Raw genomic sequence first — 25,925 nt, 5'->3', positions numbered from 1 at the left:
TTTTATCATAAAACATCTTAGTTAATGGCTATGGGTGTACTTTGCAGGAAAGAGAAACAAAGTCCCTTCTGAAACGTTTATCTGGAGAGTGTAAATTTTGCCCTGTATTACTGGTTTCATATTTGGATGTTGTAGATTAGCCTGAGCCAAAATGTGCATCACTCTTTTTTCCCCCATAGAGCATAGTGGTTAAAGATAGGGACTGATAGTTTAGGGGTACCATGGTGAGAACACCCTTGGGACTGAATTGCCAAAAATACAAACAAATAAACAAACCCTCAGGCACTACTCAGGAAACAAGACAACCAATTCCAGTCCTAAGTAATCAACTGCCCTTACCAGAAGCCAGTAAGTGGGTCCAAACAAAGAAAGCTTCCACTGTCTACACCTCTTTTTTCCTTACCCCTTCTTCCTTTTCTGCTCTCCATCATATGTCCCAGCCCAGTGTTTCTCTTCATTCATCACAGAATGACTAATCTGAAACATGTGCCACTAAATATATAATACACTTGAGTTATCACTGTATTCAAGACATCATGTGCCTTCCGCATTCCTCTCAAGGCTTTTGAAACCCCTGAATTCACATCCTTCTCTCATATTTTATTCCCTTCTCCCACCTTTATTCCCATGTTTCTCTCTCTCTGTCTTCTGTGTCCTGGCTGTTAGGTTGAGGAGAATTTACATTCAAATAAAACATAAAATTTCTTTCTCCAGATTTTCATACCAGCTGACTGGGATTGTAAGTGCCCCACTGGAGAGGCCTGATATACTTACTTAGAGTTTTTAAAAAGCATGCTGATTTCATACCTTTCCTCCCAGTGTCCTCCAGAGAGGAGGACGGACTATTCGGAATTGGTTTGGATTGATAAAGTACTTTGCCCTTATTTAAAGAGCTCATCTTGCATCAACCTCTCTTTTCATTCACTAAACATATTCTGCAGCCCTCCTCATCTGAGAGAATTGGGCCTCCCTTGTCTGCTTTGATCCAGAAAATCATGCTTTCATTAACACAAACATCTCCCGATCTCTGCCAGTGCATTTTAGATTTTCAAATTATGTATGTGCATCATTTATCAAAACGCCGTCAGTCTCCAGGTCTGCCAGGCATTCAAACTGGGCAATCCCATGGCATGTATGTATGTGAATTCATTCTAAGGGAAGTTGCATGGTGATTATAATCTCGGTCCCTAAAGTAGCTGCAGTTAGCTGTATATTCTTTATTTTAAGGAAAGAAATGTGGTGTTAAGTACCAAGGATGAAATCTCAGAACATCTTAAGCAAAATGCAGATTCCCATCTATTTTCTGTTTTCCCAATAGAAAAGATGAAAGCATTCTGTATTGAGAAATGGTCTGACTTCGGTGAATGAGTTGAAAAGAGAGTAGTGTTTTTAGTGATATTATAGACATGCAGCAGTCTGCCAGTAACAGTTTTGATATTTGAGAACTGGAAACATACAGGAAGTTCTTTAATCTTAATGGAGAATCCCTGGGTCATTTGGTCCACATACCTGCCTGTCAACGTTTTTTGGGTTTTGTTTTGTTTTTTTTTTTTTAATTCAAATCTTCAAAATTGCCTTCACTTCTGTTTTATTTATCCATTTCAACCTTCACTGAAACACAGAAAGATACAGACCACCATAAAAATTAGCATTTAGACCACCATTTAGACATTAGCCTATGTAACTATAGACTGTGTCTATAACTTCAATAAAAAATTCTGGTAAATACATAAAAACTAACAGATGACCATCATATTGAAATTGTCCCTATGGATTAAAATACTAATGTATTCATATGTTCAAGGAAATAAGTGAACTAGGTGAAGGGGATTAAGAGCACACTTATCACGAGCACTGAGTAATGTATAGAACTCTTGAGTCACTGTATCATACACCTGAAACCAGCGTAACACTGTGTGTTAACTATACTGGAATAAAAATCTAAAACAATAGATGACAAGATGGAGGATTTTACCAGATAATAGGAACCTATAAAAAATAATCAAATAGAAATTCTAGGACTGAAAAATGGAATAACTGAAACAAAGACCGAATAGACTTAACAACAAACTGAAAGATACAGCTAAGGAAAGCATCGGTGAGCTGGAAGTTAGGTGAATATAAAATAACCTGATGGAAGCCTGGAGAACAAAAGGATAGAAACGACACAGTGAGGGGGAAAGTGATATATGGGGCAAAATGAAAGCATACATATACATACATGCATACACGCCATACATAATGCATACATATAATGCCATCTCCCTCCAGAAGAAGACAGAGGAAATGGGGCCGGGGCAATATTGAAGAGAAAATGTCAAGAACTTTCCAATTGATAAAAGATACCAAGCCGTAAGTTCAAAAAGTGTTTTAAACTCCAGACAGGGCAACTGAAAAGAAAACCACATCTACGCACATCACAGTAAAACAACTAACGACCAAAGAGAAAGAGAAAATCCCAAAATTAAGACCAAAAAGGAAGATACATCATTTTCAAAGGAACAACCATAATGCTGAGAAGTGACTCTTCAACAGAAAAGATGTAAGACAGAAGACAATGGAATGATATGAGCAGAGTGTGGAAAAAAGAAAGAAATCCAGCAACCAGTAAAAAACCCATCTTTCAAAAGTGAAGCAGCATAAACATTTCCAGATAACCAAAACCCAAGCGTGTTCAGCAGCAGCAGCAGCCGACATGAAAGGGAATGCTAAAAGTAGTTCTTCAAGCAGAAGGAAAATGATCCACAAGAGAAACACAAAAATGTAGAAAAAAAATTACATGACTCAATTTGGGGCCAATCCGAAGGAATACTGATGATGCAAAATAATAATCACAATATTAATAATATTTTACGGGGTTTAAAAGATATGTAGAACTAAGATACATGACAACAATAACACTAACGGCACTAATGGGATAGGGAAGGTTAGCAGAGTTCAACGTGTTAAAGTCTTAGCATTGACCGCAGTGTGGGAAAAGTACTCATTTATATTTGTTCTAATAATCCAAGGACACATGTTTAATCTCTAGGAGGATTACCAAAAGAATAGTAAAGATGTGGAACCAGCAAACCAATGGGAGAAAAATAAATGGAATACTCCAAAATTGATCAATTCAGACTAAGAAAGGAGAAAAAAAAAAAAGTAGGGTCACAAAGCATTTGGGGAAAAGGAAATGGAAAACAACTGATAAAATTATAAACTAGTTTATATTTGTGCTTTTGTTGATTGTTTACAAGTAACTGGGAACTGTGATAGACAGGCAACGTCTAAATGACCTGAATTGAAAACTTTGCTGTCGCTAACTCATTAAACAGATTTTCCACAAGCAAGTCATAAAATTATAAATAGTTGATGATTTTTGCATGATCATGATGTGCTAAGCACTATGTTAGCATATCTCCTTTTATCCTTTTGAGTTCATTAGTCCTGTTTAAATATTTTTAAGCGCATTTTAAGCATGTTAACTACCAGCTCACATTGAAAATAGCAGATCTGGAATGGAAAACAATTTATGTTTTTTTTTTTTGAGGGGGGGGTTGTTGTTTTGTTTCATTTTACTCCAGAACTGATATACTTAATCATCACGATATATATCGTCTTAAAAAGAAAAACTTAATATCACATGTATTTTTAAGTATGCCCATAATGAGACATGAAGACATCTTAGCAAATGTATAGACCAAGTTTTCAAAAAGAAAACAAAAAGCATTAATTACATCACTTAAGTTTTATTTTTTTAATGTTTATTTGTCTTGAGAAAGAGAGAGAGAGGGCGCATGAGCTGTCTCTATATTCCCGCCTCATCAATTCAAGCTATGTCCATTGCCTACCTACATGAAGATCAGGTTCTCAGAATTTGTCTTTCTACCTCCATTTTTGTCCCTTAACCTATATATTTTCCAATTGGCAGCTAGAGAGAACTTTAACCAACAGAAAACTTTAAAAAACACAGAGCCCAACGTGGGGTTGGACTCACCAACCATGAGATCATGATCTGAGCCCAAATCAAGAGTCCGACACTAAACTGACTGAGCCACCCAGGTGCCCCTACATTGCTTAAATTTTGACAATCAGTCCAAATTATTGATTATTGAACAAACTTCTATTAAGCATGGGCTAGGTGTCAGCCATCATACTAGGTCTTGATGATACAATTCAAAATAACAGAGATGTGGTCCTTGCCTCGTAGGGCAAATAATAATATTAATTATAAATTAATTCATTCCCTTCATTAGATAATAACAAGACAAAAGTAAATAATCATAAATTATGATCTGATCACAAAAAGATGCTCTGAAAAAGCATTATGAATGAGTGCTCTCTTAGATGGTATGATGAGGGACAATTTTCTCTGAAAACATAACCTTTAAGCCAGCAGACGCTTACAATTAGGGCAACTATATTACGTATTGCTCAGACTGGAATACTTTTGAGAATGAAACGGGGCACTTCTAATAATTATTCAGGGCGTCAGTGCAAACCAGAATGTTTTCACCCTCTTTGTAAGCCCTGATAAGGTTATTTTTAAGTGCAATAGAAAGAGACTCTAATGTTTTTTGCAAGGGGTTATCTACTATATGACTTACATTTTTTAATGTTCTGTCTAGCTGCCAGTTGGAAAAATATATAGATTAAGGGGCAAAAATGGAGGTAGAGAGACAAATTCTGAGAACCTGGTACCCATCTAGGTAGGTGAGGGACAGTAGCTTGAATTGATGGGGCAGGAATATAGAGAAAAATAGCCAATTCAAGATAAATTTTACAATGTATCAGCAGCTAAGATGAAGCCATACGAAACCGTCCATTTGCATCTAGTTCATATCTTAATAAACAAACAAGAAAGTATCTTAAAGTTTGTCAGATGATCTTGGAAAGGGACTTTTCAGTAGCATTAACAAATACAAACACAAAGGAGCAATGTTCATCTAAAGCAAAGACAATCAGGAAAAAAAATCTAAATTAAGCAGCTCCCCTTTCTTCTCTACCAACCCCCGTTTTGAGATTTTTTTATCCAATTCTTATAATGTGTAAGTGTGTATGCATTTTTATAAAAATTACTACTTGTTTCTACAGCAGTATTTTTCCAGTCTGCTGTGTGTATTTTCACTTTCTTTGGGGGGCCTTTTGCCATTCAAAATATTCACCTTTTTACTTTGTACATAAGTACAAAGCTACATACAGCTAACTTTTTATTTTCATAGGGACTGGGTTTACTACTTTGGAAAAGTTTGCCCCTATCCACATTATATAAATATACACAAAAATATAATTTTATTATTTTGGGCTTTTACTTATATATTTCATTAAATTCTCTAATCATCTGAAATGTACTCTTGTATGTGATATGATATAGAAATCTGGCATTGCCCATGGTATTAAAATGCATATTTTCTAACCTGAACCTAAAATCCATTTTGATTTTTATATAAAGTTCTCACAGTCTTAAATCATTTATGTATGCTCTGATACTTACCTACTTTTGTGATAATATATATATATATTTTAATTTTTTTTAATGTTTATTCACTTTTGAGAGACAGAGAGAGACAGAGTGAAAGTGGGGGAAGGGCAGAGAGAGAGGGAGACACAGAATCTGAAACAGGCTCCAGGCTCTGAGCTGTCAGCACAGAGCCCCAAGTGGGGCTTAAACTCATGAACTGCGAGATCATGACCTGAGCCGGACGCTTAACCGCCTGAGCCACCCCGGTGCCCCAACAATATATTTTATTTTTATTGGAATGATTTTCAAGTAAGTTTTGGTAAGGGAAGTCCCCTGTACTAATCTCCTTTTTTTCTACTTTGGTTGTCTTGAAAAAATCTTTTTTTATCACACACACACACACACACACACACACGCACACGCACACACACACATTTACCTCTTGTAAATAAACAGTACAAAATATATGGCACAAAAAATGTTATAGTCTTCACTCTCCCTCTAATTCTTCAGGTTACTCTCTATTAAAATGTTAGTGTAGGGGCTCCTGGGTGGCTCAGTTGGTTAAGCATCCGACTTAGACTCAGGTCATGATCTCACGGTTTGTCAGTTCGAGCTCAACATCGGGTTCTGTGCTGACAGCTCAGAGCCTGGAGCCTGCTTCGGATTCTGTGTCTCCCTCTGTCTCTGCCCCTCCCTTGCTCATTCTCTAGCTCTCAAAAATAAACAAATGTTAAAAAAAATTTTTTTAATGTTAGTGTATTTTCTGGTTTTTTGGCTAAGCATTATTATACATTTAAATTCATTCTGAACCAGCCTTATTTTTTGAAGTAATTTCATTAGCTATTCACAGGCATTTATTCTTCTAAAGAAACATTAAAATATTTTAATCTAATTTTATAAAATAAAGCATAACTCATCTTTTGCTATGTAGTGTCTGGAACATACTGGCAGCCAGTAGTTAGTTTGTGCCTTTGATGTTTTTTCAATCAGCCTGTTTTGGTAGAGCTTGTATGTTTGCAACAAAAGGAGATCCACTCAATCTAGCTTATGTAAATGGAGATTTGTTATATTTAAGTCTTCAAGGGTCATGATAAAAAATTGGGAGTTTACCAAAATATAACAGGACAAGCACTAAACTGAGACAAAAGTTTCACTAATGATCCAACTGTCAAGTTGAACTAAATCATTTAACAAGCGGTTTCTAGAACACCAGGTGCTGGATACCAAAATGAAAATGACAGAGTTACTGTCCTTAAGATGCTCACTGCACTTGTTGTGATGAGCACTGGGTGATGTATGGAACTGTTGAATCACTGTATTGTATACCTGAAACTGATATTACACTGTATATTAACTAACTGGAATTTAATAAAAACTTTAGTTTTTTAAATTTTTTTTAAATTTTTTTTTAACATTTATTTATTTTTGAGACAGAGACAGAGCATGAACGGGGGAGGGTCAGAGAGAGAGGGAGACACAGAATCTGAAACAGGCTCCAGGCTCCGAGCGGTCAGCACAGAGCCCGACGCGGGGCTTGAACTCACGGACTGCGAGATCATGACCTGGGCCGAAGTCAGCCACTCAACCGACTGAGCCACCCAGGCGCCCCTAAATTTTTTAATGTTTATTTTTGAGAGAGAGAGAGAGGGAGAGACAGAGTGAGAGCGGTAGAGGGGCAGAGAGAGAGACACACAGAATCAAATGCAGGCTCTAAGCTCTAAGCTGTCAGTACAGAGCCCAACGCAGGGCTCAAACTCATGAACCCAAGATCATGACCTGAGCCAAAGTTGGAGGCTTAACCAAATGAGCCACCTTGGTACCCCTTAAATAAAAACTTAAAAAAAAAGATACTCACTGTATAATGGGGAAACTGGGATGCAGAAATAATGTGACTTGCATGGGATTGCACAGGTAAATTAATTGCTGGCACCTAGACTTTAATATTTTCCCTCTACCCATGCTTTCAAATCCCATTAACTCTACAATGTTGCTTGTTCTTTATCTATCCATTCTGTTTCTTGACTTTGGTCTCAGAAGAAAAGGTGCTGTTACCAAAGCTAACCTATGACCACTGATCTCATTTGTTCAGACTCTCTTTTTATATTTAAAATTACCATTTTGTTCAGTCCCAGATTTATATAGAAGGAAAGAAGTGTGTGTGTGTGTGTGTGTGTGTGTGTGTGTGTGTGTGTGTAGAGAGAGAGAGAGAGAGAGAGAGAACTTGATCTACCCTCTTTTCAGCTAATGGTCCACCCTTCTCCCATCCCCCAAACAACTAGAAAGGATAATCCAAACTCTTCCCTGCATTCATCCATGACTTAATAGCTCTTTAGTCCTCTGTCCTGAAGATTTCCTGGGAATCACTAATAACTTCCTAATCAGCAAACCCAATGGCCCTTGAGTTCTCTGCATATTTGACATTGTTGATCATTCCTTCTTTCTTGAAACTCTTCCCTACTTTGGCTTCTCTGATACAATACCAACATAGCCCACCGTCACCCATCCATCCTCTTATTCATTGGCTTATCCTCCACCTACTACCCCTTAAAAAGAGACATTTGGTTTCTTCTCATGTTATTTTGCTTCTGCTTAATGGTTTTGAGGATCTTAAAAATCTTTATTTTCACCTCTTAACAATTTCCAACACTTCAGTTCTACCTACCCAACCATCTGTTAGATATTGTCATCAATATACACAAAAACTGAAAATTAATCTCAACATTTTCCTCTATTCAGTCAAGAACCTACTCTTCCTTCCTTCCTTATTTCTATTGATGGCATATTCATTCTACCAGCTTCCTAATTATGAAGCTGTGGTTTGACTTCTTTCTCATCTTAACCAACGCACTGCCCACAAGCACCACCATATCATCATGAACTAGACTTTATAGCTTTTGCCTTTCAAAACATGTCCAACCTTTCCCCTCATCCTTTTTTTTTCATTTTTACTGGTGCCATTTTAATTTTTGTTATGTCTTTGTTTATTTTTAAGAGAGGGGGACAGAGGGCAAGTGGAGGAGGGGCAGAGCAAGAGGGAGACACAGACTCCAAAGCAGGCTCCAGGGTCTGAGCTATAAGCACAGAGCCCCACATGGGCTGTAAGATCATGACCTGAACCAAAGTCGGACACTTAACCAACTGAGCCACCCAGGAGCCCCTTACTGCTACCATTTTAATTCAGCCCCATACTATGTATGACCTGAAATATTTATTACAAAAGTATTTCCTAGACTCCGTGATGGACCTGAATCAGGCATAATAATTTTTTCACAGTATTCTTTGATCTCTAAAGTCACTGTTCTTTATTTAATGGCATTTAGCAAATAACTAGCTTCAGTCATGGAGTGTGTAGATAGCTGTACTGTTCAGTGGACAAGAGTCCAAATGTTCACAAATGCATTTGGAGCATGTACTATTTGCCAGGAAAAATGCTAGATTCTGGGAATTTAGCACTGAAAACAATAAAATGGAACTTACATTTTAGAGACTATATCTGGGTTTGAATAGTGGATCCAACATTTTTAGATTTGTGATCTTAGACAAGTTACTTGACCTTTCTAAGCCTTTCTTTAAAAAAAAAAAAAAAGGCAGGGGTTAGGGGAGTGAGATATAATACACACCATGTAGGTTCTTTAAGGAAATAAAAATTAGAGAGGCTGATAGACTCTGTGGTTCATCCAATAAATGTTAGCTCTTTTTTTTTCCCTAATCTAATTTGCCATTTTCCTAAAGCTTACCATACCTCCTATCCCACCTATTGGGGTTCATTTTGTTTTGGCCCATGCACTCTTTCCAATGTATTACATAAAGCACAAGATACACATTTTAAACATATTTTCTCTTATTGCATTCTGAAAAGTTATTGAATTTGCATTCATACTTAAAAACAAAGCTGAACTTGGAGTGCCTGGGCGGTTCAGTCGGTGAAGCATCTGACTCTTGACTTCAGCTCAGATCATGAGTTCAAGCCCCTCATCAGGCTCTGTGCCAACAGTGAGCAGCCTGCTTGGGATTCTCTCTCTCCTTCTCTCTGCCTCCCACCCCTGCTCACACACGTGCTCACACTCTCTCTCTCTCAAAAGTAAATAAACATTTTTTTAAATGAAGCAGAACTTTAAAAATTATGAAAACCCTCCATCTGAGAATAAAACAGAATGGAAACAAATATGAAAATAACTAGATTTTGCTTTCTTTTATAATTACGTAACCAAACCCAAACATCAGTGTTTCTTTTTTTTTTCTTCCACAAATTAGGAGAGTTTAAAATGAAAAAAGAAAACTCTCATTTCTCTCTCTCTCTTTCCTCCCCTTCTCCTCCCCACTAGAAACTAAGAAAGAAGAGCTCTTATTTAGGTGTTTGCTATATTTCTGGTTCACATCCAGGGGACAAAAGAGTAGAAAGCATTCATTCAGCCAATAATTATCAAGCACCTATAAAGTACCCAGAACTCTTCCAAAGTCTTGGGAAATCCTGGCTCCTGTTCTCATGTTAGGAAGCACAGGTCTGCTGCAGCTGCTGGGACAGTAGTAAGTGTCTCCACGTGAATACATTTAGAGTTGTGGAAGATATTAGAGCTAATCTAGACAGTTCTCAGCCCACTACAGAAATCTGTAAACCAGAGCATCTTTACCAAAGTTTTTCATTCAATCTTTGTTGGTTGCCTCCAGCAACAGTAAGCTCAGTACTTCACCTTTTCTATTTTTAATAGAAACATATAACATATAAAGTTATCTTTTTTTCCTCGTTTTCCCAGTATTTAAGGTAGCTTTGTATATCTGTCGTGACTTTCACAGCCACATAGCCCCCTAAACACCCAGTCTTTTAGTCATTCTAAATGTAATGCCATTATCAATATTGCCAATGTTCCTCCAAGATGCAGAGATATTTTAAGTAGAATCTATAGACTGGCCAGCTCAGAATGTGGTGAAGCATTACTTCCTATTTTGGCTGAAGCATTTGAGGATCGAAATAATCCTACATGCCGTGTTCACCCTGACTGGTTGGCTCATGACAAACCTTTGCCTCTGTCAGGATATTTCTTGTCGTTATTACTCTGTGGCCTTAGAGCTGAACCTGAGGGATGGTTGGTATGTTCAGAACACAGTTAGCAGGAACATAAGTAAAATTGTATCTGTTCTTGAGATTAAGCACGGCGCTACGTGACCTACTGATTTTCATTTAAAATTATCACAATTTAGATAGCAGCTTCGAACATCTTTCAGGCCCAGAGCCAAAAGCAGAGCTTCAAGACTGTAGGAAACCAAACAGTTCTACAATCATTCAAGTAATGACCGACGTTGCACTTCATCTGAGCAAGGACATTATATTAATGTATTATTATGCCAATCAAAATATGGATAGTTGCTGGCAGATAGGTTACAAAAACATCAGATTACATGTAACTATTTTATGACTTCTTGGAAAATGCTGATTTAAGTCCTGAATATTTATTTTACACAACTAGGTTCCATTCAGTTGACATAATTTGCAATTTATTAGAAATGCTCAAGAACTCAGTTTTTGAATTTTTAGGAAGATCCAAAATATCCCAGATCACCACAGTATGGCCAGTGATCAACATTTATTCCACTTTAAAAGAGAAATACTTTTGTAGCACCATATATAATATAATATAATATAATATGTATAAATACATACACATGTATACATATATACATATATAATATGTATATATATACAGTTTTGAAAATGATATAACTTAAGTATTTCTAATTGACAATTTCTTTCAGAAGTATTCAGAAGGGATTAAAAACTATGTGATAGAGTTGTAAGCAAAATTATGCGTTGTTGTACCGACAAGACAAAAGTCACATAAAAATGTGTAGGAGGGGGACAGGCACTTGTCATATATGTGTTGACTTTTTTTTAAGAATTACAGATATTGCAGCAGCAAAAGAAATTTAAGAATTCAATAAATGTTCAGAAATTTGAGACGAAGAAAGAGTTAAAATTCTTGAATTCTGAAATTTCTCTTTAATCAGAAATAGAAATCTAAAATAATGACAACAATAATAACTATAGTGTTTACAAAGACTTGGGAACTTTCACCAATCCTGTGTCTCTGCTAGAAGCACATAAAATTAAAATGATATAGTCACAATTTGTTTCTTGACTATTTTACATTCAGTAATTTTTAATGAAGCAACTAAATTAGGCATAACTTAGTGCAGCTTTAATGTAGTTACGATGAATATATTTTACTTGATTAAAAATGATAAAAACCAGGGAGCCTTAAATATTATCTTAAAAGATTAACTACTGTGTCAATTACAAATCTAGGGGAAAGGTATTTATAAGGGAATAACTATTCTGAACAGTCACTTCCTTTTGTTCATTTCATTTAATTAAAGACTCAATCAACTTTCAGTCTTAATACTAAAATTTTTCTAGATTACACATTGGCTTGCAAATTGAAGGGCATATAGCAGGGCTAAGTCAATTCAGCGCTAGGGGAAGATTCAGCAAGTAATCTATTTTTTATATAAATGGGGGGGCGAGTACAAACTACTTCGCAGTATAGGGTGGAGTAATTAACTACATAATTGCCAATTGTGCACCGCACTTTGTGTTACATGACGAAATCTGAATAAATACCAGTAAAGATCAAATTATTTGGGCACATGAATGATGGTGAGGCCCGCTCTGCCAACAGGTAGACTAATGAATTGGAGCCTCAATGCCTAAGACCAAGTGGAAGAAGCCAATTTTTTCACCTCTGCCTTTGAGGGGGCCAGTTAACCTACTGCAGCGGGAGGGAGTAGATGTGATCACCATATGTTTACTTTGTCCACTCGGGAAACTTGCAAAGGAACAGTTTTGAAATACGCACTGGATTTTTATCAAAATACAAATAAATGGCAGTTTTCACCTAAGGAATACAAAATACTTACGTTTAATTGCCAGTCTCCAATAAATAGATAAGTGTCTTCTGGTAGCAAGTGGACTTAAAAGTCTTCCCTCCTAAACAGCCCTGCACCTCAATCAAATAAACAGCACCAGACAATCATACCTCTGGCCTCAGCCATTTCCCTTGCATCACTGAGGTGGCCACACTGTCCACTGAGGCTGTTATCCTTGAATAGGGTAGCCCAATGCCAGGAGATCCTCCAAGTGCTAATAAAAATGTCCTTGACAAAAAGAAGATATTAAAATGTTTTTTAAACAATTTTTTTTTAACAGACGAAATCTTAGTGTTTCGTGGGTTTTGCTTTTAGGATTCGGGACGGGAAGCATCTGAAAGACGATTTCAAAGGAAGCAGATGACACTTGCACGGGACTGCATTTTGGTCTATGCTCAAAGTGATGAAGTTGATTTGCATCATTCTGCCACTAACGCTGAAGCGTCCTGCTCCTGGAAACCCCCGCCAGAGATGCGGAGTTTACGGAGAGAGGACTCCGCGGAGCGCTGCCATAAATTCAAAACTAACTATCGGGGCAGGCAATCGCTTCGAGAGAGGGACGGAACGTGGGACCCGGGGAGCCCCGCGCCCCTCGCCTGGAAAGGACTGGTCAAGCGCCTTCTTCCTCCTCCCCGAGTCGGAAGTGAATGTCACCTGCAGGTCTGCCCCACTCTCTGGGCGCTTCCCCCTCCTCTGCCCAGTTCGGACAGTCTCTAGTGACCGGTTTCAGCTCCGGCCGTCTTCGGGCTCCAAGCTGCAACCCCCCGCCCCGCTCCGGGAATCGCGTCCCCTCCCCCGTGGTCCCCGCCCCCTCCAAGCTCTGCCGGGCGCTGATTGGCGGCGGCGCTGACAGGAGGCGGGGCCTGGAAGTCCCGGCCAAGCCCGCCCTCGCGTATAAGCGCCTTCTCGGCTCTCTCTCTCTCCATCTCTCTCCTCTTTCTCTCTCGCTCCCTTCCTCCCTGTAACTGAACAGTGAAAATTCACTGGATCCGCTAACAGGCACAGATGTCATGTGAAAACGCACATGCTCTGCCATCCACACCGCCTTTCTTCCTTTTCTGTTTCCTTTTCTTCCCCCCCTTGCTCCTTCTCCTTCTTTGTAACTAACAAAACCACCACCAACTCCTCCTCCTTGCCGCTGCTGCCCTTCCTCCTCCTCCTCAGTCCAAGTGATCACAAAAGAAATCTTCTGAGCCGGAGGCGGTGGCATTTTTAAAAAGCAAGCACATTAGAGAGAAAGGAAAAAAAAAAAAAAGAAAAAAAAAAAAAAAAAGCAAAACAAAACCCAGGCACCAGCCAGACAGCCCATTTTTTTTTCCACCCTTCCTGAAAACAAACAACCAAACAACCATCAAAACAGTCATCACCACCATCATCAAAACTGTTAACATAGCAGCGGCGGCGGCGGCAAACGTCACCCTCTGGCCACGGCGTCCGCCTAAAGGGATGGTTTTCTCGGCGGAGCAGCTCTTTGCCGACCACCTTCTTCACTCGTGCTGAGCAGGATTTTTGGGCTCTCCGGGGTTCGGGCTGGGAGCAGCTTCATGACTACGCGGAGCGGGAGAGCGGCCACACCATGCGAGGTAAGCGAGCCCGCGGACCCCGAGGCTCCCCGGGTCCGGCCAACTCCAGCCAGACGGGGAGATGGGGGAGGGGAGCGCACACTGCCCGGGGGGGGGGGGGGGGCGGAGAGGTTCGCGGAGCGCAGTGCTCGAGTTCGCTTTCGCAGGTGGGCTACGAGCGGCCTGGGCGTAGAAAGTTGTGGGAAGGTGTTGATGCCTCTCGGGAGTTCTGGAGGGACGCAGGAGGGCGCTTTTTGGAGAGGGGAGCGACGCTAGTTGCGGTCTCCCCGTCCGCGAGTTGCACCGAGCCGTGTTTGCTTGTCACTCCCGGGTACGGAAGCGGACCCTGGGTGGAAGGAGAGCGGGAGCGGGCTGCCTCCCGGCAGAAGCGGCTAGAAGCGCCGGGCGCGCAGCGGTGGCCTGCCGGGGTGGGGCGCGCCGGGCGCACGGGCAGGCGGCGGGCCGGGAGCGCGCGGGCACGCAGACTCGGGCTTGCTAGGCCCACCGGCGTCCCGGCCCGCGAACGCGTCCCTTCGTGGGAGTGGTGGGCAGAGGGGCGGTGTCCCGGGACTGGACGCGGATTCCGGGATCGTCCCCTGTGCGGGTTCTCTTGCGCCGGCGCTACGCCCAGGCCAGGTCCTCGCGCGGAGCCCGTGCGGTCCAGGGACGAGCGCCACCCCGAAAAAAGTTGTGCGGAGAAAGTTCCAGAGGATAGGAGAGCCCGCGCTCCCCGCGTCAGAGAAGGTTCTTTTGTCGAAGGGCCGCTGCGGGAGGCGGTGCCGGGTGAGCCCTCGAGCCAAGACCCCCAGCGGCGACGGCGGTGGCAGGTCTCTGAGGGTGAGCTGGCAGCTGTGGGGCAGCGCGCGGGGGACAGGGGAGAGACGCTTCCTCTGGCCACCCTTTGGGCTGCCCCAGCAGATGGCCTGGCCGGCTCTAGGGAGTCACTCTGTCCGTCTCTCCCCGCGCAGTGCTGGGACCCTCAGGTTTCTTGCGCGCACTCCCTCACTTTCTGCTCGGCCACAACTTCACTCTTTTCTTGGAGAGCGGGCCCGGTGCCAGAGTGCCATGGGGATACGTGCAAGCCTCTGGGCACCTGCCTCACCTCCCTCCCCCCCCCCACCCCCGTTTTTCTTCCTGGCCACTCTTCGGTTTTGTGGGGCACTCCTCTACCCTCCGCGTGCCTTCCGGGTCCTGGTAACAGAAAGTTGGAAACGGCCAGCCCCCTGGCCTCCCTACATCCCTGACCCGGCGACAGGTGGACCGACAGGAAGAACTGCAAACACTCGTCACCTTCCACCGGGCAGTGCACATCTCCCACTCACTCCCCCAGCACCTCTCTAGGAGGGCCCCTAGGGAGCAGGCGGCATGCTCCCCATGCTGGGCATAGTGAGTCCCCATAGCTTGACACTAGGGGCAGGGACTGGGTTAGCTGGCTGGGCACTGGGGACGTGGCAGGAAAAGGGAAGGAGGAGAAGGAACAGAGAGGTTGTCCAAGGAAGTGGGTGTGAGGGAAGTAGCTGAAGATCAGGGACAGGGACGGTCTGGTGGGATGGTTGATTGACCCGTGCACTGGGAGTGGGGGCATCTGCGCTGGCGAGCTGGTTCCAGTTGAGGGGCCCAGTTGGGGATTTGGTCACATGCTCCACTGTCTAAATTCTTTCAGAAAACTATACTGGGCAATTGGCGAGTATAGAACCTTTAAGTGAAAGATGCCCCGGGTCTTTGTTTTCCTTTTTCTGTCCCATCTCACCACCATCCGCTCTCCTTTCAATTTCCTCTCCTCTGGTCTGGGGCTGCCAGGTCGCCCGGAATTCCCTTGTTTCGACCCTTCCAACATTCCTCCCGTGGCGGTGTTCTTATGTTCTGAAGGTCCGAAACCACGAGTCACCTACGCTGCGACCCGGCACTAGCACCTGCGGCGTAAAAGCCGCTCACTCGCCCCTTAAATTGAAGAAAACCCGAGGAGTATGAGGCAGGAGTGGGTTGTAGCTTGATCGCGCTGCTCCTGAAGGAGCTGTCTGCCCAGGCAGTCCGGGTTCGCCACCGCGCTCGCTTCAGGGACTCCAGCAGCTTGAAGGGTTGAAAGCCAGGCGCCTCGCCTAGGGCTCACCTTTAGAAACCAGTCGAAGCCCACACCCACTTTCCAGAAGGCGTCACGCCAGCCAGGCTGCCCAGAAGAGCTTACAAGTTCTAACTCACAAGGGCGACCCGGGGATTCGCACTGGAGAAAAATTTGCAAGCTTACAAGGTGGCAGATCCCTTTCCTCTACCTCCCAGCCTCTCCTTTGTTGACCCTTCACTGTCTCTCCTCAGCCATCCCTGTGCATTTCCTACAGACTGCCCCTCCCGCGAAGGCAGGAGTTGTTCTTTAAGGATAGGTTGAGAAGAGATCCAGGCTACTCAGAGGTCTTGTGGAAGTCGGGGTTGAACTTGAGTGTGAACTTGAGAAGTGAGAGCCGAATAGAATCAGCTTTCTCTTGTGCCTGGGATACTAATCAGCCTACCACAAGGGGAGGGGACGGTTTTTGAACTTGGCTTTACTGTGTACCCACTCCGTTTCGGGGCCCCTGTACTGTGCACGCCCCTCCCCCAACTCTCTCTCTCTCTCTCTCTCTCTCTCTCTCTCTCTCTCCCCATCTCCAAGGGGTCCCTGTCAGTGCCTTGGCCTCGGCTTCAGTGTTTGCAGTTGGTAACTATCCTGAGTCAGGACGCTTTGTGCGACATAAACTTGGTCCAGGATTAAGTGGTCTCCCTCGGGACCAATCCGCAAACCCACCCACCCTCCACCTCCTTCCGACCTCGGGCAGATCTGTGGTAGTTAAAAGAGACTTTATCTCAACGGAAGCTCTAGGGGTAAGAAAGGGGTTAAAAGGCTCTGATCCTGGAGGTCATTATCGTGCCCACTGCTGAACTGATTTGTCCCTAGCTCGGTGGCTTACTCTGGGCTGGCCTGGGGCGAAGGAGGTTGTATTTGTTGGCACACAAAGCACGTCACCCTTTGTCTGCTAGAGGGTACCACTTAAGTTCTAGAGATGCTACTTTGCAGATTGCATTCGAAAAGAATAGCTTCTAATAGCTTCTAAAGGCGAAAGGGAAGACTTTTAATTGGACCCTGTCCATAGGTGAGAAACGGGTGAGCACAGGTGTGGGTTTCAAGACTCCTTCCTGAGAAACCTGTCAGCTGTTTAGTACACAGGCACACAGAAATGGTCAGATTTTTCAGCCCTGCCTCCGCAGAAAGCCCTACCTCCCAAAACAGGGGCACAGATGTCCTCGCAATCAATAGGTGATTGTGGCCTCTATGGATTAGAAATCTGGTTTTATGCTTGCTGTAAACAAGGATGGGGCTTGGCTTTTTGAAAGCCCAGTTTTCATCTATTATTTTCAGGTAGTTAATTTTTATTAACTGCTAACTTGAGAAAAACAGTAGCTTGCTCTGAGAGGCATGGTAGCCCTTTGGAAGTCTGGAGCTCTGAACGTCCTGCTGGCCAGGCCTTTCGATTTCCTAAACGAGTTCTCTATCTTAATTTCTTCCACAAATGCCGATTAAATATTTCTAACCGAGATTCCACCTTTCCCAATTAAAAAAAAAAAAAAAACATTGCTGGAAGGACATGTCTGTGACTAGTCTATTAATGTTCATTAAATAATCATCAGTAAGCTGTCCTTATTCCTAGACAAGTGAACATTTAAACAGTTTAAAGAAAAATTCTGAAGCTGTATTTCAAGTATTGTTGGGAAAAAAAATATGTAGCCAGAAACATAAAATATGTTCCTAGGTGGTTACCACTTGGGACTCTCTCCTCCCCCCATCTCCAACAATTTACAGCAAGTTTTATGACACAGAAGTGTCGGACATCCTCAGCTTTTGGGATATGTCTTAGAAACAGCAAGGGTTGTCTTTACTTGTCTAGATGTTCAGATAATCAGGAACTGGGAAACCAGGATGGAAATATAAAGGGGGAACTTTTGAACAGCAGGCCTCATAAACATGAGGGATACAAGATTAAAACGCCTTTGTTAGAATCCATTTAAAACTTAGAAGTCCTGGATTTTCCATCAAGAATGGTATAGCTTTTGCTATACTGTTTAGAAAACCCTTACAAGATGATTTCTTGTATCATTATTAAAGTAGTTTATGTGAAGCTTTACTTTAACATAAACAGCATGTTTATTTTAGACTCTTAAATATGAATGCTAGCCTTTACTTATTTTGGTGACAATTTGTTAAATACTAAACTATTAATAGCCTTAAAAACAATTATTCTGGTGTGAACGTGATGAGGATACACTGTATTTCAAATTTAAATGTTACAGAATCATGAAACCTAATTTTACAGCAACAAGGATTTTATAGCACCAAGGATTTTACAGCACCAAGAAAATGTTAAGTTTTAGGGCTGGTCTTCATGAAAATGCCACTCGAACTATGTAATAATACCTACTTTTTCCCTAAAAGTAGCATATATAGAATTGGCACTAGGATTTTAACATGACTCAAGTTTTTGTAGATAAAAAGAGAAAGACAAGCAAAACTTTTTTTTTCAGCCATTATATCACATTTTATAAACTTGTGTCCACCTTTCAGAAACCTAATGTGGCCATTGTAGTTTTTATACTTTTTACTACAATAGTTCTAAAAAATAAAAGTGTGAATCACAACACTTACAGATTTTTTCATTGCAATGAATGTATATACCTCTGATTTAAAGTGCATATTATAGCATTCAATTAATACAGAGTTTAAAAGTATTCTAGTAAATTATCAAGTTAAAAACACTCCACATAGGTAGATATGCTGGTGTTCGGCAAATTTGTAAATCAAGTAAGGTTTTAAATTGTGAACAATAACATCATTGTTACTGTACATTCTTGAAATCTAAGCCTTACAGATAATTATATGAGGAAGCAGGAGAAGTAATTTCCAGGTTAAAACCATCAAATTCTGGCCAGATTAAAACAAACCAAAGGTTATGAGCACTTTATGTTATTAGTGCAAAAGTTATTAGTGATTGAGGTGGCTTAGTATATATGTATATTTTTCTTATTCTGTCGTTAAGAAAAGAATTTCTTTTCTTTGTGTTTGTTGTATAAAGGCAACAAAACATAAAGGCTTTAAATTATAGTGCTGTTCATTTGATGTAAAGGACATTAATGAAACATTTTATTGTGATGTTAAAATATACAGAAAAGTAAACATTAGGAGTGGACGTTGTGCTTACTAATTAATATGTATTCCCGGTGTGGTTTTACCATTCCATCCATTCTTACCTAAAGGATAGAAATTAAGTAGACAAATGAAATACGTCTTTTGCAATGTAATGAATAATGACCTTTGATAAAATGAGCGCTCTACACATAAAGTATTATTCCTGTAATTTTGTAATCATCTTCCAATTACAGCTTCTTGCAAATATTTATCTTACTTTGAATAGAATCTCTGACTTAACAGAATCCCTAGCAGATAATAGCAGTCTTTGGAGGCGTCTGTTGATACACACTGATACACAATATGTATATGTATGTGCCTATAACCGCCCACTCAGACAAGAAGAATGAATATTTGAGAGAGAAAATCATTCTTATCTTTGCTTTCACAATCCAGACTTCCAAATTCAAACATATTTAGAGAAACAGAAGCAACTTTCCAGAGCATTCAAAAGAAAGAAATGAATACATGTGGTACTTGAGTCGCATAAAAAGAAACTGTTAATGGCATCTATTTATAAATAATCTACACAAAACTCCATTATACTACCTAATGATAATTAGAGAGAAAAGGAATCAAAGAACTCAGGACTGCCAAATAAATAAAATATTCCCTCTCAAATTAAGCTACAAATTCATAGATAACAAGGCTGATGCCATGAATTGAAGGATGTCTCCTTTGTAGCACAAGACAAAGGGAGCATAGAGGAATAAATATTGATTGAACTAATCATCTGATGAATAGAAATGAGATTTACCAGTGCACCAATATAATAGGCTATGTTAACTAGTTCTTTCATAGTGCATATGCTGCCCTTTCAACCCCTGACCCCATCCATTCAATTCTTAATGAGGGAAACCACAGGTGTTATAACGGCATTTATAGTGAATCAAGCTAACTATAATAACCATGTGGTTAACTAATGGCATTGAGGGGGGGTTGGTTCTTATGAAAAAACAGTGTGATCTTAGTGTCACAAAATTATTATGCATTGCAAGCCACTTGGAATTTCGGTCTGCTCTGTTCCCCTTTAAGATATATCATTGTTGCACTATATGCTAAGTAATTTGGATGTAAATTTAAAAACGTAAAAAATAAAATAAAAAGATATATCATGTGCCCATCAATATTTCAAGCCCCAGATTTGTTTTCTCCTCAATAAGTGCAATTTTAGTTGTGCGTATCTGAGGAGTTCAAAACGTTATTCAATATATATGCTTTTACCTACGTTGTTTAATACCTTGCATAGTAAGCATTTAAAACATTTAAAAATAACACTTAGAAGGTATACTGTTTTATTCTTAATATAACACGTATTTTTCTTGGTTAGTGCTTATTTTATGAATATTTGGAATGGAATATAACTTTGTAATAATTATTGTACTTTTATGATAAATTTCACCTTAGAATTAAATTAGGATGTTCTTGGCTCAGGCAAGGTCTTACGAAAGACACAATGAACATAGCACCTTTTTCCAAAACACGAAGCTAAAAACTGGTTGGAAAACATGCTCTTATAAAAGAGCAAAAGTAATTTGTTCTGACTTAGGCATGCTCACCTCTGCCTCATGAATATTTTATTAACTGGCTGGGTAGGCTGACTTTGTAACTCACTTTGCCAAGGTATTTTGCTTCAAGTATCTCTTGATGTCATTTTTGTGTGTGATTATTCATCATATCATGTGGTCCTGGGTTCTGTTTCTCTAATTCAGAGGAATTACAGAAAGCAAAGAATGGGAAAATTAATCTGATTGTGTACTGAATTATTTTTCTGTTACCAGCTCTCACTTTGTACTCACGTGAGCCCAGTATCCTGGTACCGTGGGGCATATGAAAGATTTGGGTTGCTTAAGGAAAACTGTTGCATAGATTTTTATCTCATAGGAAAGCTTTTTTTAACAATGAATATTACAAGTTAATCTAAATTACATTCTTAAACTTTTTCATATGACTATTCGGTAAAGCATCCTTCTTCAAAGACTGTTACATTCTTTACATTAGAATTATGTTGTGAACATGTGACAACAGCAGATATATAATATTTTAAATTAAATCTGAAGTACAAAAGGTATTCTATGAATTTGGACAGAAAATCATCCTTAAAAAGGAAACTGCAAAAGCTTGTTTTTAAAAGGCCTTGGCATTTACGGTCATTTCTTGGCATGGAATAAATGAGTATTACCGGCCACACACAAAAAAATATAAAATATTTTATTTTAATCTTCTGACTGTTTTTTTAATACCACTTCCAAATACATCTTTCTTTCCTCATTTGGAACCAGCTAATTTTGATTCTCCTCTGTTCTGAAAACTTTGTCCAACTCATTGAGCCACTCATTTCTCAGAGTCCAAAGTAAGATGGACTCTCAAATACAAGAATAAGATCATCTTCCCAAATGTTTCCATTTCCAGTTTCCATTTTCAAAAGTATAGGCCTAAGATTTCATCTTTCGCAGACATACCTATACACGAGTAGGAATGTGTGCGACTCACATTTATTTACTCAGGATTTATTGAGCATCTACTCAAAGCAAGGCACAGAACTGAGCCTTAAGAATGCCCACGTTGGTAAAGAATACGCAACTCGTGAGTTAAAGCCACGGTCAAAGCAAGAGCAGAAGAGAATGCTGTGGAGACACAATCAGAACCGCTCTTGCAGGGCAAGTGATATTTGCGATGCGCCTGTAAGGATGGATAGAAGTCCAGGTTTAGTTCGTTAATTGGCTCATCATGAATGAAATGTATTAAGATTTTCTTTGTTGTATTCCCCAGTTGTCTTTTCAGTTGGTACTATGTGAAATTTAGTTTCTCAGAACTATTCCAAAAAGGGCATTCCTGATGTATAACAAGTAGTAGTATTGTTCTCATACAAAACTTTTACTAGTAAAATGATTTTCAAGTGACAATTAAAAGAAACCTCTAAGGTAATTTTAAATTACAAAAAGAGAATGTACTGAAGGAGAGAAATAATTTTGTAAGACTAGAGCGCGTAAGAAACAAACAGCACCAGGGAGGGAAAAAAGGAGGGACACCTTACGGTGTCCTTATATACTTGTTTTTATCAGAGAAATTCTTAATTTTGCAAAATAAGGAAATGGCTGATACACATTGAGAGTCATTTTCTTTAACATTTAAGGTAATGCCTGAAAGTAATGATATCTGCTCTAGAAGGTATCTTAGATTACTGGACATCGGAGAGAATAAAATCTACTGAAGTGATAGGGTATGTCAGCAGTGTCTAAGGGCCATAGGGATATTCTTCAAATTCTTCCATTCTAAGAAATTGGATATAAGATTGAGCTCTGGAAATTAAACTATAAAGTCAACACATAATGGTCTTGGCGACTTTTGAGTTATTCTTTCTTTTAAGCGTATTTAAGGAAGGAAGATTCCTGGCCTCCTAGATCCTGATAAAAATGTGAGTGTACAAAGGAACTATTGGCCGTGCCCTTCCCAACACTATCTGTAGGTAAATCACTGATCAGACTGAAAAAAGTATCCACTGCAGTTCATAATTAGGTTCTTCATTTTGAAGTGATAATTTGGCATTCTGGTCTCATACAATCGCTCTTGTGAGCTTTGTTACCTTGAATTCTCATACAGAGATCTCATCCACTCTGAATCACTGGTGAGATCAAGTTTCTGAGCCTACAAAGCTCACAACCAGACCCGGGGCTGGAGAGAATTCACCAAAGTCAGTTTCACCATTTGAGACTTCCAGGCAGCCAAATTGCCTCTCTCGGTCATAACCGTCTGCATTAGCATGAACTGCATCTTCAAACTTCTACATGGCTAGCAAGGCAGAGTCATAAGTTTTCAGTCTTGAAAAACAGATGTTTATTAAAATGCTGATTATTAATTGGACTTTATTAGACTGAGGAAGGGTGCTCTTCTCTTGTAACACACCCTGATGATGTAACAGCTATTGTACTTGATCTGTTTATTTCTTGGCCCTCGAAGAATTCCAGAGGCGGCTTAATGACCCCATTTCTTCTTGGAGCTTTTCTTAAAAGGGGAGAGGTTGGAAGAGAGGGGACACGGAGACCCCTGTAGCTTCTAGAAGCTTTGATTGAAGAGTTATTTAAGAAGGCAACTGTTTTTCTAGACACCTCCTCCGTCGTCTCTTGCTGCACTGGTGCTGGTGTGTTACACAACAGTGAACACATAGGTCCACGATATTCCTGTGCCAGTGTGCTTTTCTAGGTGGCAAATGTAGACTGAATCTTTGTGGAGAACAGTGGTTTTACTTGGAAGTGATGTATGTAATATGAGTCTAGATTTTCACTCTGGCTCTCATGGAAATATGCCTAGTAGTTAGTAAACATTAACCCCCATTTTGATCCTTCTATTAAAAAGACTATTTGAAGACAGTCCCGTTAAATGGGATCAGAATGTGTTGTTGCCCGTAATTAATTCTGAGAATAGGAAATTCAGACAGTGGTACTATTTTTATTTGCCTAAATAGTGTAATGAAAATCATTGTAACTAGTTCTTTTTCGAGCTACATTTAAAATATGTTTCATCTCACTTGCCCAAGGCGTGGGTCACAAAAGTACTTCAGATGTGTTTCATAACACCGCATTAGCATGAATTAGACCCCTATCCTAAATTCCCAAGTAAAAATTGCAGTGTATCGCTTGAGCTGGAATGAACGTGCAAGTCACATTTTACCATCCAGCAGATGTTAGCTTCTAGATCCCAGAATCAAACAATTAACACACAAGTTGAAACGACTTCGACATCTTGAGTTTCTAATGAATAGTTGGCCACCAGTATTATTGTCAGGTCAAATAATAAAATTATTACACAGAAAATTTCCTATTAACTTGTACATAAGTTGTTCCTGGCACATAGCAAAGGAATTAAACACTTTTTCATAAAAAAAAAAAAAAAAGAAGAAACCTTGTTCCAAATTTCCACAGTTATTGAATATGAGCAAATGCCACACAGTCTGCTTAAATAGAGGAACATTTGTTCAGGAAAAACACATCGTATCATTAAGGTGCAGTGCTTCTTGGCAATAATATGTTTTTTTTTTTTTTTTTTACAAACAGATAAATTCATTTTGAAATTTTTAGGATCTTAATCTACTCATCAGTTTGCTCAAAACTTAAGTTTAAAACAGTCTAATATTCTTCTTTTTTTTTTTAATGCTGACTATCTTTCAGAAGGTTTAATTCTAAGCACTTCCACCCTTGTACATATATTTTCATTCTTGTGATTAAAATAAAAAAGTGAAGTACCAAAGGAACAAAGGAAAGGATTGTCTTTCCAAAGACAGCTCAGAAATACCAATAATAAGAATGCCAGGAAGGTAGCATTAGCACCCTTCCAGTTATGTTTTTGTTTTATTTTGTTTTGTTTACTAATATTTCTAACGGGCAGCTCTGGCTGCCATCCATGTCAGAGTTAGTTAGAATTTATTTTATTTGTTGTGGAAAGTGTTCTTTTTTAATGAGATAAATTGATACTGAATTCCTCTCCACCGCAATTTCGTTAATGATTTTTGAAAGGTTATCTAACGCAGTTGGCGATGAGTGTTGATTTAGAGTCAAACAAAGACTTTTTTTTTTTTTTTAATCATACTACAGTGACCAAAAGAAGTAAAAGAAAACACATGACAGATAGGGAGCTAACCTCCCAGCAGTGGATGGTGCTTCAATATGATTCCATAAATCTTGATTACTGAGTACTTACAGTATGTAATAGGTGCCCTCTAAGTCTCAAGAAAAGTAGTTTTCCTATAAAATTCCTTCAGAATTCCTTAGATACTTTTTGTTTCATTTGAATTTCTCAGATCTCCAGTGTTGACTACATCCTTTTCTCGTAAAGGAGAAAAATAGATGATGTGTCCGTAATTATTTGTTAAAAAGGGTTGAGATCAGAATTTGACTTCAATCGAGGGCTGTATGACTTTTTTTTGCCACCGCTGCACCCACAGCGGACATCAGTTACATAGCAGCCTAATAAATTACGGCGTTCAGACTTGCTAAGTGCAGATGCACCTTCCAACACCGTGTGACCAGCATTGGCCCTGGAGATAAAACTTTTTACCAAAGCTCTCATGAGTGTTTCGGCCATATAAAGAATACCTAATCGTGAAGTAAAATTGTTTTCTACTCAATCACAAGATCCCCTTGGGCAAACAATATCTCTCCACCGTTTTTACTCCTAAAATAATGGGAATGACATTTACTGATCCCAAGAAGCATTAAAATAAGTATTATGGACATACCTACAGATTCTCGATAGAAACTACCCAGTAAAAATAATGACAAATTCCAAATATAGACAGAGTAAAATTTTCTCAAAGATTCTAAAATTGGTTTTATAAACTAAGTGCCATCTTTTACAGAGATGTCAAATTCTGAGTCAAACTGTATTTACAGATTTTTCCTCCACTAAGATCCCAACGTTATCTGCATCTACTTTAAGGAAGGAAACAACTTTACGGGAAGGTAGCCATAAAGACTGTTGATGTTTAAATATGAAGTTCCTCTTCATTCAGTAACCGACATGCACTTGCCTCATAATTTATAATGTTAACCTGCTCATTTGTCCCTCAGCTTGTCAATTTTCTCTTACGAGTTTTACGTTTGTCTAGAGGAGAGATATCTATCTTTGGCCATAAGCACTTCAAGCAAAGCAAGGGGTTGAATAGCCAAGTATACCACCGATGACCCACCTGAGTTTAATCAATTTTGTGATTGACTGGGATTGAAAGTCCCATCAGCACATCATTTGCATCAAAAGCGTCATCCTGTCCAATAATTTGTTTTGTACAAGC

The 25,925-nt window shown here is 39.9% G+C and overlaps 1 protein-coding gene and 1 long non-coding RNA gene across 3 annotated transcripts in view; one reads left to right on the top strand and one right to left on the bottom strand.

The window, feature by feature from the left end:
* The window catches only part of RORB (RAR related orphan receptor B), a 390,566-nt gene that overhangs the window by 175,575 nt on the left and 189,066 nt on the right, over window positions 1–25,925 (top strand). For both annotated transcript variants that reach the window (XM_058695687.1, XM_058695686.1), the window contains exon 3: window positions 12,683–13,950. In XM_058695687.1, coding sequence (XP_058551670.1) covers window positions 13,944–13,950 — 7 coding nt within the window. In that variant the 5' untranslated portion in view covers window positions 12,683–13,943. The remainder of the gene's footprint in view (window positions 1–12,682; window positions 13,951–25,925) is intronic.
* Window positions 1,435–13,132, bottom strand: LOC131492064 (uncharacterized). Its single transcript, XR_009251825.1, has 3 exons — window positions 13,022–13,132; window positions 12,478–12,595; window positions 1,435–1,611 (listed from the first exon to the last, which is right to left on the bottom strand). It is a non-coding gene; the product is annotated as an uncharacterized LOC131492064 (long non-coding RNA).

Source organism: Neofelis nebulosa, chromosome 12, assembly GCF_028018385.1.
Source record: "Neofelis nebulosa isolate mNeoNeb1 chromosome 12, mNeoNeb1.pri, whole genome shotgun sequence".
NCBI classification, from domain to species: Eukaryota; Metazoa; Chordata; class Mammalia; order Carnivora; family Felidae; genus Neofelis; species Neofelis nebulosa.
This window is presented reverse-complemented; position numbering and strand designations above follow the sequence as displayed.